Source organism: Taeniopygia guttata, chromosome 1A (assembly GCF_048771995.1).
Source record: "Taeniopygia guttata chromosome 1A, bTaeGut7.mat, whole genome shotgun sequence".
Classification (NCBI taxonomy): Eukaryota; Metazoa; Chordata; class Aves; order Passeriformes; family Estrildidae; genus Taeniopygia; species Taeniopygia guttata.
In genome coordinates, this window is record NC_133025.1 from 21,876,647 (window position 1) to 21,892,500 (window position 15,854).

Sequence of the window (15,854 nt, forward strand, 5' to 3'; positions counted from 1 at the left end):
ATGTGACTGCTGTGCAGGTGAAAGAAACCAAATGTTTGGAGGAAAACAGCATAAATGTCACAAGTAGTGCATGAAGGATGACATTGGTTCTCTTTTTAATGCTATGTTTTGATAACTGGGAATGCAGAAGCTGATTTGAATACAGAACTCATCTAAATCCACTATAACCCTTTTTTAGTTTCACTTAAAGTTCAAGCAATCCATAGGAGATGCATATGTAACATTTTTCCCTTTTTTTAATATTCCGTTCACAAAGCCAGTTAATTAATGAGAATAAGGAAAGAATGCAGTAAAATTGAGGTTAAAAAAGTATGTTGTTAATCTCAAATGATTACTATCCCTTAATCATGTAGATTATTTCATTGTGTTCAATTTCTCATCATGTAAGTCAGTTTTGCATACAAATAATTGTGTCTTTGGCTGGTCATTTCTACACACATTTGCTGCATTGACAAATACAACCAGACCAATTACTCATACAAATTGAGCATCCAGTTACATGCTCATGTATATACTGCTTTTTGTTCAGAAAGGTATGTTTAAATCCCTTTGTAGGAGCCAGTAATCTATGCCAGTTACTTAGAGGGCACAGAAGGAACCTAATCCTCCGTCTCTTCGTATGGGCCACCTGTCATAGCAAGTGCAGAGAGGCCATTTGAAGGAGCCAGGGCTGACAGCAGTGCACAGCTCGCACAATGCCAGCCCTTTCGCTCCACTCCTGCCTTTATGTAGGGATCAAAGGTATGAAAAGGGGCCTCACACATGTGCCAGCATTTGACTTATGGGGTCTTGTAGAGGCCAAAGAAGGAACTCTGCCTCCTACCAGGCAGATACCTTCATTTTCAGATAGCACACTTGTACCGCATGGCCTCATTTAGCTGATTTTAAGAAGCAAAAAACATTTTGAGGGAAATAAGTGTTTATTCAGGTGTGGCCATACAATGCTAGTCATTTTTAAGCTGGATTTTCTTTTAGAATTCTATTTTTAAAAAAAAGACCACAGAAGGGGTATTATCCTTACGCTTGGGGCTTCTCCTGGCTTCCTCCTCCTCTGTATACCCAGACCTGAGAACTGGCCCTTCTGTTTTCCAATCTGTGAAAACAAGCTATTGTAGAATTGGAGGGAAAGCCCTGCAGCATCTGTTTTAAGTCAGCAGTATTTTTGAGATACTGGCAATCAGAAGGATGACTACTAATCAGTAGGAAAGCTAATGTAGCATAGTAAAATATAACTTCATGGAGGGGAAAAAAGCATTTTTTAATACCAAATTTGTCATAAGGGCTTTATGACCTTTAGGTTTCAAGAGCTTTTGCACTAAGAATCAAAATCCTGGTGCAGACATTTGCATGGCTATGTTTCCCCATGAATGCAATGAAACTATATGTACATGAAAAGATGTATGAATGCTTGCAGAAGCAGTTTAAATTTTCCATGAGACTTCTCAAAGTAGACACATTTCCTCTTTGCCAAAGCTGCTGTTTCTTTTAAAGAAGATGTTTTCAAGAGAGAGAAAATGCATTGCATTTTTTCATTTAAACAAAACTATTTCTCTTTTATAACCATGTGAAATTAAAATGTTACCTTTATAATAGGCTGATTATGCAAATGGTGCACCTTCCTCCCTGGCTTATGTATTTAATTTTCTAAGAAATTATGGTGATGATGATCGAGCCATGGATACAAGTAGTTTTAATTCCAAAAGTATTTTAATGATATTTTAATTTTGTAACTCCATAGCCCAGTGATGAGCCTTACAGTATTTAGAGAAGAACTTTCAAGCAGTGAAATTTTCCAAAATGCTCTTTCATTTTGTGGTGGACACTGAACACTGAGCTCCTGTGTTCCTCACAATAGCCCCCTCCAGCTCATCTCTCCTTTTCATTGCATTGTTACAACTATGCTGTATTTAAAATTACTCCCTCCAGGATTCAGGGGAGGGGAAGGAGGTGGAGAGGAGAGCAAACACAAAAATGGATGGATTTTGTTATTGTATAGTCAGTTTCTAGCATCTGTTCTCGTCTTTGAAACATTAATGCCTTGGCAGGAAAGCAACTCTAAAATCAGTGTAGTGGGTTGAGGTTGGTTTCTTGTTTTTTGGTAATATAATTTCATTCAATACTCTCTAAGAAATGTTCTGTGACAAATGCTAAAGTGAGAATAAACATAACTCAAGTATTAAAAATGTACATGATTTTCACTGAGATTTCTGCCAAACTGTTGCATTGCAAAATGCTGTTCAGAAACTTAGGTGTACCTCTCCTGTAGGAAAATGCCTAATATTAGTGGCAGCATTAAGCCCACTGCAATCTTTCAGCAGCAAAATATTTGAATCCCTGGAAATCAAGGCAATGCAGCATTACTTTTCACTAGGTGCTTCAGGCAAATATTGCCAGTGGGAGCCATGCACATCAATCATAAAACAGCTTCTACAACATCTTAGAAACAAATAATGTATTTTAACATTTGCCTCCATGTTAAATAGACACTATGATACTGTTTTCCTGTTCAAATGGGGAAAATAAGGCTGTTTCTTTTTTATCTGAATTTATTGCTGTGAAAAAGTGCCTGGCAGTCAGGACCCACCTACCAGTGAATAGTAGGAGACAACGTGCACCTGTGGGATTAGGTGCAACAGCAGGAAGTAAGAGCACTTGCAGTATATAATTAACAAGGATTTTTAATTTTTTTTCCCCCAAACAGCATGTTCATCTTGCCAGGTTAACTAGTGATTAACCCTAAAAAAGAATGTGCTGAAGCCTACACCCTTGTTTAAACTCATTCACTCGCCAGTGTATTCAGTTACTTGTGTAACCAGCGACAAAGTAGCCCTATTTACAACTCTTAATTTCCTGGTATTTTATTTGATGTCTTTGTGTTTCCAGTTTCTCTATTCATCTCTTTGTCTGGTTCTCTTTCATTTTCAGATAGGCAAAACAGCTTGTCTGCTGTTCTGAATAAAACAAACTTATAATAACTTTCTATCTATCATTTTAAAAAACACCTTTTTTCTTGGAGACACTTTCAGACAATATTTTTTTTTATACTTACCTGGATAACATACCAGGTTAAATTTTTCTCCAAAAGATGTGCAAATAACTCTTATTAACTTCAGCTGATGTTCTGCCAGAGATTCTGAGAAGATTTTTTTTTTTATTATTGAGTATGGATGTGGAGACTGGAATGCTTTAGTCTTTTCAATTAAATGCCCCCTGTGACAGTAATTTAAAATATATCTCAGTTTCTATTTGTTTGTTTTCTAAGGTACATGAAACTTCTTAGTTGTTATTTGTTTGTTTAATTCTGTATTAACTTGGGGTTTTTCTTAATGCTTAATAATTTAAAACAGATCAATAGTGAATAGTGTTGTCAGAGGTTTCCAAATATTCCATAATCCCTATTAAAAAGTTAAAACATTAAATATACAGCATTAAAGCTATTTTGATTCTTAAAATAGTTTTCTTTTTCCCCATGTTTGAAGAAAACAAATAATTTCAATTCATGCATTATGAAGAGATAACAAAAACTTTTATGTACTGTTGGTTCATTCAGTGTTTAATGTGCACTTTGCCCACCATGAGCAAAGATGATTAACCTTCAGTGATCTTGGTGAGGTTTAAAACAGGCATACTTCAGAGTATTGATAATCTGCCTTACTCAGACTTACTTCTACTGTAGTCAAACACTGTTTAAAAGGAAAATTAATTTTTTTTCCACAGTAATTTCAAAGATAATTATCCTGCACACATTAAGAAGGATGAAGTGTTTAAAAGAACTGTAATTCTAATTGGTAAATGTCACCAGCTGTTGCGGTTACTCTTACTTGTGTATATTCTTTTAATGATTACACTCCTGTGCCACAAGCTACATGAAAATATATTCACTAGGTGTGAAATTCCCATATGTCACATATTCAAGACTAGGTAAACATCTCAAAGATAAGGGAGTTAATGCTGATGGGAAATGTTACTTTTCTTGCTTTGGCTGTCTGGAAGATGAACATTTTTTATTGAACTTAGTAAAACAAAATATTGTATTAATTGCAGAACCACTAGGTTTTAGAATTCAGTGGAAGATTAATGAATCTTCCACTTGAATATACACTTGAATGTAGTCTTCAAGAACTATAATCAGCCTTTCATTTACTGGATTATCTCCTTCACCCATCTCTGGAGATTTCAAAATGCTCAAATATTTCAAAAATATTTCAAAATACTTTTCCATTATTCCTCCAAGTTAACGCTGGTCCAATTCCTATAAATTCTGTATCAAGTTTTAGAAAGTTCATGAGGTTTCAACACTGGTTGTATTCTCTTGTGCCATCACAAATGAGTATGCTACGGTAAAATAAGGAGTTTTCTGTTTTAAATCTGCTTCACTTTGTGATTTGTCTTAAGCATTTCTATCACATTTTAGTGAAGGTACTTTTTTATGAAGGAGATCTATTGATTTCTGTCAATCAGGTTTTGCAACAGAAAACATTTTGTCTATTGAAGTCTTATATTTTTTAATCTATGCTTAGGATTTAGGTGTGTGATGCAGATATAAATATCAATGGTCCTGCGTTTCTCTTAAGAGTTTCATCTAAGCATATATAGATGGGATGAGTTTGCAATGAGCTTTCATTGCCTCTGGAATGACCAATCCAAATGTAGGAGATATTTCAGTTTTTCACTCTGAGTTTTGGAGATGCTACAAGCATGAAAGCTGGCCATCATTCCACATTTAATGGTTACTTGTAAAAAATGAAACTGCCGTATATGTACATGTATAAATGAAAAAGCAATTTTTATTTTTTTTTAACATATTCCTCTATATGTTGGTAGATTCAGGGTAAAAAGGGTTGAACCTCATAAGCCAGGAAGTTTCACTCACTGCAGCTTTGAGGAAAGAATGCTGTCATCCTGTTACCGTAGTAGGATGACAACAGTTTCTGGACAAGTTTTAGTATGAACATGTTGCACCTCTCCTTCCCTCTTGTACTCAGACCTGTTCATAAAATTACATAATATTACATAAAAGATAATAAGAAATAAGAAAAACTTAAAGTTAAATATTCACTTGCAGACTAGAAAGGAAGCTTTAATATGGAATGGTAGGTTAATATTTTAACTATATGAGCATGTTCATGCAGACAGGCTTTAAATATATGCTAAATATTTTACTGTGTTTTCATATCCTATTTTCAGACAATAACAGTTTCTGAGAAATAGACATGTCTTACGCTTGGGAATTCAGGGTCTGGGTATAGCTGTTTTTGTCCTCCTTTCTTAGGACTATTAATTATTCTGTATGGATCCTCTATAAATGTTAAAACTATTATACTATACTATATACTATAATACTATAAAATTAATACTATGAAGTATTATAAAATTAGCATTCTTTTGCCAGGAACATTATAAACTATTGTTTGGGAGTAAGTAATACTTTTACAAGCTTGCTCACATAGAGGGAGACTTCCCATAGTGCGTGTGTGCACTCTTGGTTCCTGTTAGAAAGAAGTTAACTCCTTAGCAGCTCTGCATATGCTGCCAGTAAAGGGCAAGTTGCAGGCTGTTAGGAGTGTTATTGTGGAACAACTTTTCATGACTACAGAGATGCAGAAATCACAGCTGGATTCTGGAATTATTCAGAGGAGAGAGCAGTTTCAGCCACCACTCTGCCTATACAGCTGTAGTACCACATACACACAGTCTGTCCTAGGGGGTGTGGTATAAAGATTATGCCTGCTCTACTATTCATACAGAGCATATGGGAAGGGAAAGATTTTGGTCCTTCCTCCTCCCCTAACCATCCTCTGGGCTGGCTGCACCAGTGCAACAGTTTACAAAATAGAGGTGTACAGGACTACACTCAAAACCGCCTTTTTATGCCATTGCTCTCAGGGATGTGCTTGAGCTTAGTTTGAATTGCAGTTAGTTGCAGCTAACGTCAAACACAAAATTCAGATGTACACTGGAAGTAAATTAGAGGAAATCTTAGGTAGTGAAAAAGGAACTGAATGCTTTTTTAAGTATTTTCTGAATGTCGTAGCAAGATTTGGATCTCCACACTTGGGCTGAAGTGGCTATCCATGGAAAGCCGCACTATGAAAACAGGGGAAGATGTCCAATTTTGGCATTGATGTTGCCAGAGCCAAGACTTGTTTCAACTGCATATGGCAATGTAGATTTATGACTCAGAGCTTCCATAAATTAAAACATGTAGAACAACATTGGTAGTGAAACCTAAACATGTTAACTAACCCAGAATTCACAGCAGGTTTTGTTAATACAGTTTGTACATGTATGAACATTGTAACTTTTTTTTCATTATGCTTAATTTATTTTAAGTCTCAGTTGTTGAAAAGTTTGTCTTTCCATTCCCATTACTTTCTCCCCTCACTTGTTTCCTTCACAGAAACCAGGAATGGATCTAGCAGACACCTACATTATGTTTGTTCGGCAAAACCAGGATATCCTTCGAGAAAAGGTCAATGAGGAAATGTACATAGAGAAGTTATTTGATGTAAGTAACTAGCCTTGCAAAGTTTGCTGGTATCACTGCTACATCAGAAGGGATAAGCTGGACTTTGAAGGTGTTCAGCAAGCTGTTTAGATACTCTTCTCTGTTGATAATTTTTTCTTTTGTTCATTATTTACAAGCTTGAGCTGTCAAGTGTGGCCTTTCTTTAGATATTTTCCGCGTAAAATTTTTAAGTGCTAGAAGAAAATAAAATTGGTAGAATGTTATTATTTGAAATAGTAGTTTTTCCACTGTGAGTAGTCCAATTATATTCCGTCTTTTGATTTTTAGTTTGTTAATGGAGAGGATTGGATTGGTGTAGTTTGTAGATTCAATTGCAGACCAAATTTCACTAAATTAAGAACTTCTACATACCGCTGCCTGCTTGTATACATAAAGAGTATACAGATGCCAGGTACATCTGTGGGTTTGGCTGGTATTTCTGTGGAATGACTTTTAGAATTTAGGATTAGAATTTAGGATTTCCAGTTTCAGACTTCTAATTTCTTAAAGTTGATTTTTATAAACGTTTATTGAATTTTCAGACTCATTTCCAAATTTCTAATCTGACTTCTGCAAGTTCAGAGTAATCCTCATCCTCAAGGTGCATGCAATAATTTTCCTCAGCTTTGATAATAACTTCTGCAGCCTTCTTCCATTCATTCTTTTGCCCTGATTCCTCATCATTCTGTTAGAAATGATCACATTTCAGTTAATTCAAGTTCTGACTACTAATTTATGTCTAGTATGTCCTTAATTAGCTGAAGGAAAAGCTGTAGGCAGCTGAAATAGTACCTTCTGTATAAATTTAAAGCACTACATTTGTAAAATATATGTAAAATAAAAGCTATTTTACTATAAGCTGGGATTAGTTTACGTGATAATTATCTCTGTCACAATTACATAGGAATTTGAACAGGAAAAGAAGTCATCTCTAGCACTGTGAAATGGAATTTATTACAAAACTAATTCTGGAATGTAATATAGACTTTGAAATGTATTTACTTGTGTCATCTCGTAAGTATTTTAGAAAGCTTTGCTGGCAGTTTAATTTAATTATGCAAGTTACAGCAAATGTTTTCATAACAGCAATTCACAGCCTTTACTGTGACACTACAGTTGTGGCAGTCACAGAAGGTCCCATAACATAGACTCTCAGCCATGGTATGTCATGTCAGTGTTTGTTGTTTGTTAGGCTGGGTGGTCAAAATAAGACTTAACTCTCAGATTTTATATTTCCAGACACTCCCAGCATCTTTACAAAACAAAAAAAAAAAAAAAAAGTATCATCTGTTTTAATAAGCTAAGTGCTAATATGTGTGAAAGGAATGATTTTATAAAAGCTTTGATGCCCTGCAGGGGTAGAAAAATTATCATCCATCCAGCTGGCACCTTCACAAAGTACTAAAACCATATTAGCAACTTCTGCTTCAGTTTGCTTTTGCAATGAATCTGCAAGCATATGTTTCATTTTCAAGTTTCTATTTTTTTGTTTTTCTTTGGAGTTATTTTTGCTTATGTTGTCATTTCCTGAATGTTAATAAAAATATCTGCCTAAGGCCAAGTCCAACTCTCACTGGAGAGAGCACACTGACTTTTTTGACGTAGTGGGATGGGACTGATTTTCAGACTGTCAACGTGGGGCACTGGCCAAGGCCTGGGGCATGGCCTGAGAACTTGTCAAGGGATCCTCCACACCGTTAAGTCACCAGCACAGTTCCTGGCAGGATTTTAGCTTAGCACTAACACAGGGGCAGGGCTTCGGTGGGGCTTTAACATGGGTTCAGGACCTCTCCTGAATTTCATTTCAGCAATTAAGCTTTTCAGCACAAGAAAACATCTCCTGTATGGACACAAGTTCTGATACAACACTTGCCTTTGAGTTTGCAAACCTATTTCTGTCCCCTTTTACTCAGTAGTATACAGTGTATGCTGCTGTGACCAATGCTCGTATCCGTAAGAAAAGAAAACATATATACATAATGTGAATTTTTTGTATCAGATATCTATTTGTGTCTATTTTTCTTTCTACATGCTGGTATCACATTTCTGTGTCGCATCACACTGGGAGATCTTATTGATTGGACAGATGCAGCACTAAAAAAGCATTAACAAATATGGAAGCTCATAGCGTGCAGAAATGTAAAACAAAGTCATCTCACTCTGTTAATTTGCCTTTCCTGACATTAATTCAAATTTAGAACATTTTGACTGAGCAAGATTTTTGAACAAACTTTTGAACATAAATACATTTTAAATTATTGCTTTAGGAAAAGCTAGGTATTCTTTTTATAAATTCAAATATATCAAGTTATATTTCAGTAGAAAGAATAAAATATATTCGCTTTTTTTATGTAAAGCCATTGGACCGGCTAGAGCTGTAGATCACAGTTGCTTTCCTCTTAAAACACATTGAATTAGTATCAGCTAAGTAATCATCAGCATAGTGATAGAGGAAAAGTACTTTCCTATGCTTCAGCCAGGGAAATGCTTCCCCCAGAATAACAAAAAACCTGACTTTTTTGTGTGCTAGAGGTCTTAATTATAAATATAGAGAAGATCAGGCCTAAGACAGTATTTTGACCCCACAAAAATGTATAATTGCAAACTATTTATGTCCAGATATTACCAACTTGATCCAGAGCTACTATATGCTAGTAGCTGTTATGAACAGCATGTCTATCAGACGAGTTATGTGCATAACAAAGATTATTTAAATTTAAGAATACTATTGATACAAGTACAAATGCCTGCCAGTGAGTCACGATATGTTAAAGCTAGGAGTTGTAACGTTTTTAATCTACCTGAGAAGTTTCAAACTGGAGAGAAGACAAATAAATATGTGGTGTTTTATGGCAGTGTTTGGTAAGCCTATAAAAGCAGTGCCGTGCTATACAAAAATATGAAAATAAGGAGAATTGAACTTCAGCTTGTGATATGATCCCTTAAATATGAAAGAGGTTCAAGTCTCCAGTAACTTTGAAAAAAGACTGAGCTGGTAGGTTTTTCTGCACCATTTTTAAATCATTTAAATCTTGTACTTCACTACATCTGCTGATCAGGCAGGAGAACCAAGGTGGATTTTTTTTCCTTCCTTTCTACTGAAAAACTCAGCTTCAGGATACATTTCATTATTACCTCCTCCAGAAGGACTGTATACAGCAGGCAGAGTAATATGTCCAGGTGCTCCTGGTAGCAGTGGTCTCTCCCAGGTCAGTGTGCAGCATTCCTATTCTCAAAACTGGTCACAGGTTTGAAGTCACAAAGATTTTTCACTTGGTCAGTTTATCAAAGACATGGGAATTTTTGCCTTCCTTGGCAGTATGGAAATGATCTTCCTAAAATCAGGTGAGAATTTTGCTTGTCAAATTCCCTCTGTCACAGGGATTCAGGACATTTATCTCCTACTCTCATGCAGTAACAGCGTATAGTTGAGGGCACAAGAGGAATGGAGAGTAGTGTTTATTTGTTTCTAACATCACATTTCTTAAAGAGCACTTGAAACGTTTATAATCTATTTCATATGATTAAGCTCTGCAGTAGCTCTGGGTTAATGTTTTAGAAAAAGTGTATTACTTTAGTTTTAGTTTTTTGTAAATACATTTTAAAGTACTTGTTTTCAGGAAAGACAGTAAATCGAGTTGGTGAATGGAGGAATTAAATATTTAGAATATAATTACACAAACCTAGAATAAATAGAGAATATTACTAATTATTATTAATGCCTCTCTTATTTATAAAGGCAATCCATTTCATGGATAATGTAAGAGCATCTGTACTACCTATCAAAAAACAGTGCTGTGTAACTGATCACAAAATTATCAGATTTTAAAAATACCCAACTATGAAATTCCCGTGGGATCTGGTTCTACCTTTTCAAAATCAATGGGCCTTTTGCCATTAACTTTAATAAGTGCTGTGTCTATAAACATGACAGGTTATTTCCATTGGCTGGTCTTAGATTCATGTTTCTACTAGAATTTTTAAGATGGGACTAATAAATTATGAACTCCTGAGCATTTAAAAATACATCAGACTTGTACACTAAAAGCTATTTCCTTTAAACAAAATTGGATTTTGTTGACAAACCTCTTGGAAAAGCATTTTTTAAATTTTGCATACAGGTCTGTTAAAACAGCAATGCAATACTTACTTTCTGTAGTAATGTCTAGTTCCTAAGTGCTACCTGGGTAGATTCTCACTTTCTTTTACCTGTGAATTGCATGTGAAGTATGGATATTTTTAAAAAAATCATTCCGGACATTTTTGCTTCAGATTCCTTCTTGGTTATTTGCCATTGAGAGCGTTATATTTGTGTCTATTGTGGAAAACTTATGGTGTAAACAGATGTATGATTACAGGTTTATGAAGACTATATGTGCAATGAAATCTTTGTGCAATAAGTGATTGCTGCTCTGAGAAATAAAGAATGGTGTCAGAAAAGAGCTTTAATGTATCAGTGTTCAACCGTGGATACAACTGAAAGGGTTTCCAATATTTTAGGCTATTGTTTCTGGGAAACCTCTCCCCAGGTATACCATAAACATGTAAAATAGCCAGAGTGCACATCCTGGAAAGGTGAGCATTGGCAAAGTGGTGCCAATAGTTATCTTGTACAAGATGGCACCTGTGAGCAGATGTTGCCCATCTCCTCAGGGTGCTAAACTTGTGTGAAGTGATGCAGTATTCCTGCTGACTTTGCAGGCACTGCCCATGTGGGAGGACTTCGGGGAGGCTGTGGCTTCGTGCATGGTAGCAACGCAACAGGCTGTGTAAGAGTTGTGGGAGGGAATTCATACAACTGTCTTTGGAGTACAGAAAGACTGAACGTCTTTGTAAACAGTTTAAAAGCTTAAGCACTCCAGATTTACATAGCTGGTTTTGACTTTTGTATTTCAAAGGTTCAGATGTAATGTCATATTCTTGTTCTGTTGAAAAACTGCTTGTATTTTGTCAGGAATATTTATTAAATGCTAGTGGTGTTCCCATATCCCAACCATTATTTTAATTTTCCATTAGTAGCAGAGATGGACAATTCACGTTCAATGATGTACTGAAATTATTTGAGGTCTAAATTATTCTTCAAAGGTTTTTATGATATGTGCTCTGCTCAATGGCTAAAGGGAGAAATGAAGTACTCATCTGACTAATTTCTGTTTGCCATTCATTCTTTTTGCCAAATACTTCACTCAATTGCCTAATTTCTATAGGTTTCTGACCTATTACAAAAAAAAAGTGTTTAAAAATGTGCAAATAGTGGTGTTACACAGCTAAGGGGAACACTTAATTGAGTTTTCAGTAGTACGAACTCCTTGTGTTGCTCATGTCTACCTCAAAAGCACTATTTTTGTAGTATTTAGCATTCAAAAGTGTTTTTCTAGAAAATTTCAATTGTGATTTTTTTCCTTATTCTCAAATTACTTCCTGTCACGCTAATTTTAATAAGTAATCTTCACTTTTGTTGTTATGTAATTATTCGCAAGTGTGTGATTTGACAAAAGGTCTGCTTGGTTAAAGGCCACATTTGAATCAAAAGCTGTGTTTGTATTAACCTCTGAGAAACATGAGACGACCGTGCCTAATTACTTAAAAAAATACTCAACAAAAATGGATTGTAGCTTGTTGATCTTCTTATTTCTTTGATAACTCAGAGTAATCTTCAAGAAATATGTGGGCTTCTTTCTTAGATTCTTGAAATTTGATCACAGTGCAAAATTGTCCTTTGGCTCAAACCCAGAAATACACATCTTTGCATGATGCACCTGGACATATGTGGCAGGTCTGGTAGAATCAGCTAATTAACAACACAGGCTTAAACAGGCACCTCATCTGGCAGTGTAGTTAGTTGCCTGATGGTGCTCAGCAGGATTTGGTAGTGCTTTTTATTTTTCTATCCTAATGGTCTGCTGCCCACCTAATTTTGCCTTATTGTCAGCCACTACTTACCGCAGCTTGAGGCCCTCCCAGGAGGCTAAATTATTATCAAAGGATTAGGGAGATGTAGCCTTGCAGCTCTGACATTTCTGATTACTTGTCTATGCCAGAACAGTAATTAGCTGTGACTAATTAAGAAAAATGTTCCTGCCATAGAAAACCATTTAAAAGAACCAAGAAGTAGAAAAGCAATTGAAAAGCTGAGCAGTGCTCAGATTTGCCGATGCTCTTTAGATTTTCACCAAAGTCTTAACTCATCTTTAATTATGTCTCTTATTTAATGGAGGAAATAGAAAGCTCATGATATGAAAACCACTCTGTAGCTGTCTCATGATCTAACAGAATTTTTTTGTTATTTTGAAACAGTTGTTGCTTTTTTGGTAAAAGAATTTTAAAGAAAACTGTAGGCAGTGTCACTGAAAAAGTGAGTTATGTTAACATGCTCAAATATAGGAAATTCTTCTGTTGCTTCTGGAAGCAACATCTTGCAAACTTACTATTCAGAGTCTTTTTAAAGTTCACTAAATTATTACTGATGTTTTCAAATAGACTTGCCTAATTTTTCAAGGTAGCAATCTCTATAAAAGAAAAAAGTTCATTCGAAATCTGAAAAATGTAACCTCCATCTGTTCTCATACAGTGTAGAAGTTTTCTTTGATATTTTTTTTTTCTGGATTATGTTGAGAAAATTAGTGCTCACTCTTGGAGGGTGCTGATTATGCTGCTATGACTGCAGCAAAGCTGCAGCAAAGCTGTTGAAATCAATACGACTACAACACACTTAAAGTAAAGCATGTGCTTCAGAGTTTCCTGCTTCAGGATCAGAATATTCAGCACTTTGTAAGCTGTTTTATACTGCAACTGATAGTATTTTCTCTAGAGAAACACAATGACATAATATGATTGTATTTTATATGGTTTTGATATGATAAACTTTCACATCTTCATTCTTAATGCCATTCTTCATTTCTGAATTTCTATTTTGTTGTGTACCACACAACCCAAAAAGATATAAAAATTATTTTCTCAAGACATTATATATCCTATAGTCCAGTCTGCATTTAGTATTCATGGAATGGATGTCTGACACCTTTATCATACCAATTCAATCATATTAAATTTTTCCAGATGGGAAGTAAGAAACTATGAAATAGTTACTCTGATACCTTGCTAGAAGTGCTCTCTGGGTATAAAAGGGAAATAGAAGATTATTTTTGGGGCACTGAAGCTCATAGCCTGATATTCAGAATTCCTTATACTGCGCTATCCCCTAGGTTCCCTGACTTGTGTGATATGCTCACTTTTTTACAAAGGAAATAAAGAATAATGTATAAATTGCTCTTAAAAGGCAATTGTAAATAGGTGTTATAAGTCACAACAGGAAAAGTGATGAGAAAAAAAATCCTAACCTTTTAAGCTTTATTTTAAAGCCCATCTGATTTTTTTTTTCCTCTGAGGGAAGTTTTTCAATCAAATAGAACCACAAGGGATTTTTGCTTGATTGTGTGGGGAGGGTCTATAATACTGGGAGCTTCCAGTACAGTTTCCTCATATGCATTTGTGGTATATACCATTCATTCATTTATTAGTTATATGGATCTATCCATCACTCACAATATCTATTCACTAAAAACAATAACAATTCTAACTAATCAAAGAGAGCTCCTTCCAACATCCAGGCCCAAATTAGTCCTTTAACCTTTTTATCCTGCTAGGCATAAAGTAGCAGCATCTCATTCCAGGCACTGCACTTTTTCTTCTTATCTAGATGGCTTGAAATGTGTCTAGCAACTTAATAGAATCAATTGAGCATGGACAACTATAAAAATATAAAATAGCGCTGAAACTTCAGATGAGGCTGTCAGTAAGTGTTAACTGTGGCTGCAGCTTTCACATTCTACACAGTCAAGAGAAATCAATAAGGATTGTACCATTTGTATTGTCTTACCTAATGTTTGTTCACCATGAAGTGCCAGGCACAAGCACCATCTAGGGAATATTGATTTTTTGATGTACTGTAATTCACACACATATAAACAGCAGGAGAACCTTGTGGCTTCTCAAACCTTACTTGCAGGTTTGATGTTTTTACTTGTATTTCATTTGGGTCAAGCTTAGTTGAAAAAGGAAAGTAAAACAGAACTCTTCATAAGTGTTCACAAATAGGCACACAACCACATTGTTTATCACATTACACGAAAAATAGCGCCAGAAACCATAAGAATAATCTGGTTTTATTATAATGAGTCAGGTATAACTGAAAGAGGTTGCTATGTTACAAACCAGAATAGATAAGGATGCTGCAGGGTGCTCTGACACAGATTTGTCAGTGGAAAGAGCTTCTTCACAGGTTCAATCATGGGAAACGGAAGCTTTAGTACCGATTTAAATGTGAAGAAGTGTTGAACTATATAGAGATGATTTTCCTTAAATAATTTTCAGGTGTTTCAAGGTATATTTTCTTAATTTACATTGCATTAACTTTCTTTTGCATTTTACTGCACTTAAAGAGCAAGGAAAAAAAGTAAAAATAATTCAGAGAAAAATCAGCTCAAATAAACCACCCCAACACAGCTGTAAAATTTACATAGCTGAAAGAGTGTTCATGGCAACAGGGTCCAAACCAGGCACGTGCCCAGTCCAAGGACATTTCATCCAAAGAGAAGGGGGAGGAGAGAAGCAAGAGGGAGGTAGGAGGCTGGGCCTCTGCTCCACATTAGGGAAGCCCAGTGTAGTATCCAATTGCTGTGGTGTAAGAGAGGAGTAGCTGCAGCAGTGTGCATCTCCCTGTCAGCTTCACAGCTACATCCAGCTCCATCACACGGCACTGCAATAACATAAAGAGTAAATGGATGAGTCAAGATTGATGAGGTGGAAAGAAGTGAGCTGCCTGTAAATATTCACTCAGAAGAACTCAGGATGGTTTAAATACTGTAATAAAATATGTACTTGACCTCACTCCACAGGGAGTCTAAGTAGAAGGTTCTAGGACAAAAAGTCTAAAGTGACTGTAAAAGCTACAGCGCAGATTCTGACCCAGTTTCAGCCATTCTTGCTTTTGGTACCGAGATGAAGAATATTCTTACTTTAAGGGAGGAGTGTAGCTAACAGGAGGTCTCCTGTGGTCACTCTGATAATATCTCACTCCAGGGAGTGAGAAGTCCCCAGGGATTCTGTATGAGTGGGGTAAAGCAGAGATGGGTGTCTTGACTGTATGCCTTACAGGCAGAGTGAGCCCAGACCAATAGCCTTACTGAGGGCCACAAAGATGATTCAAGGGCTGGAGCACTTCTCCTGTGAAGACAGGCTGGGAGAGCTGGGGTTGTTCAGCCTGGAGAAGAGAAGGCTCCAGGGAGATGTTAGAGCAGCCTTCCAGTACCATAAGGAGTCTTACAAAAAGGAGGGAGAGAGACTT

General features: G+C 36.0%; 1 protein-coding gene across 10 annotated transcripts in view; it reads left to right on the forward strand.

Moving 5' to 3' along the window:
- Positions 1-15,854, forward strand: part of CADPS2 (calcium dependent secretion activator 2) — a 284,504-nt gene that overhangs the window by 256,535 nt on the left and 12,115 nt on the right. For all 10 annotated transcript variants that reach the window (XM_072921238.1, XM_072921236.1, XM_030256895.4 and 7 more), the window contains one exon: positions 6,401-6,508. In XM_072921238.1, coding sequence (XP_072777339.1) covers positions 6,401-6,508 — 108 coding nt within the window. The remainder of the gene's footprint in view (positions 1-6,400; positions 6,509-15,854) is intronic.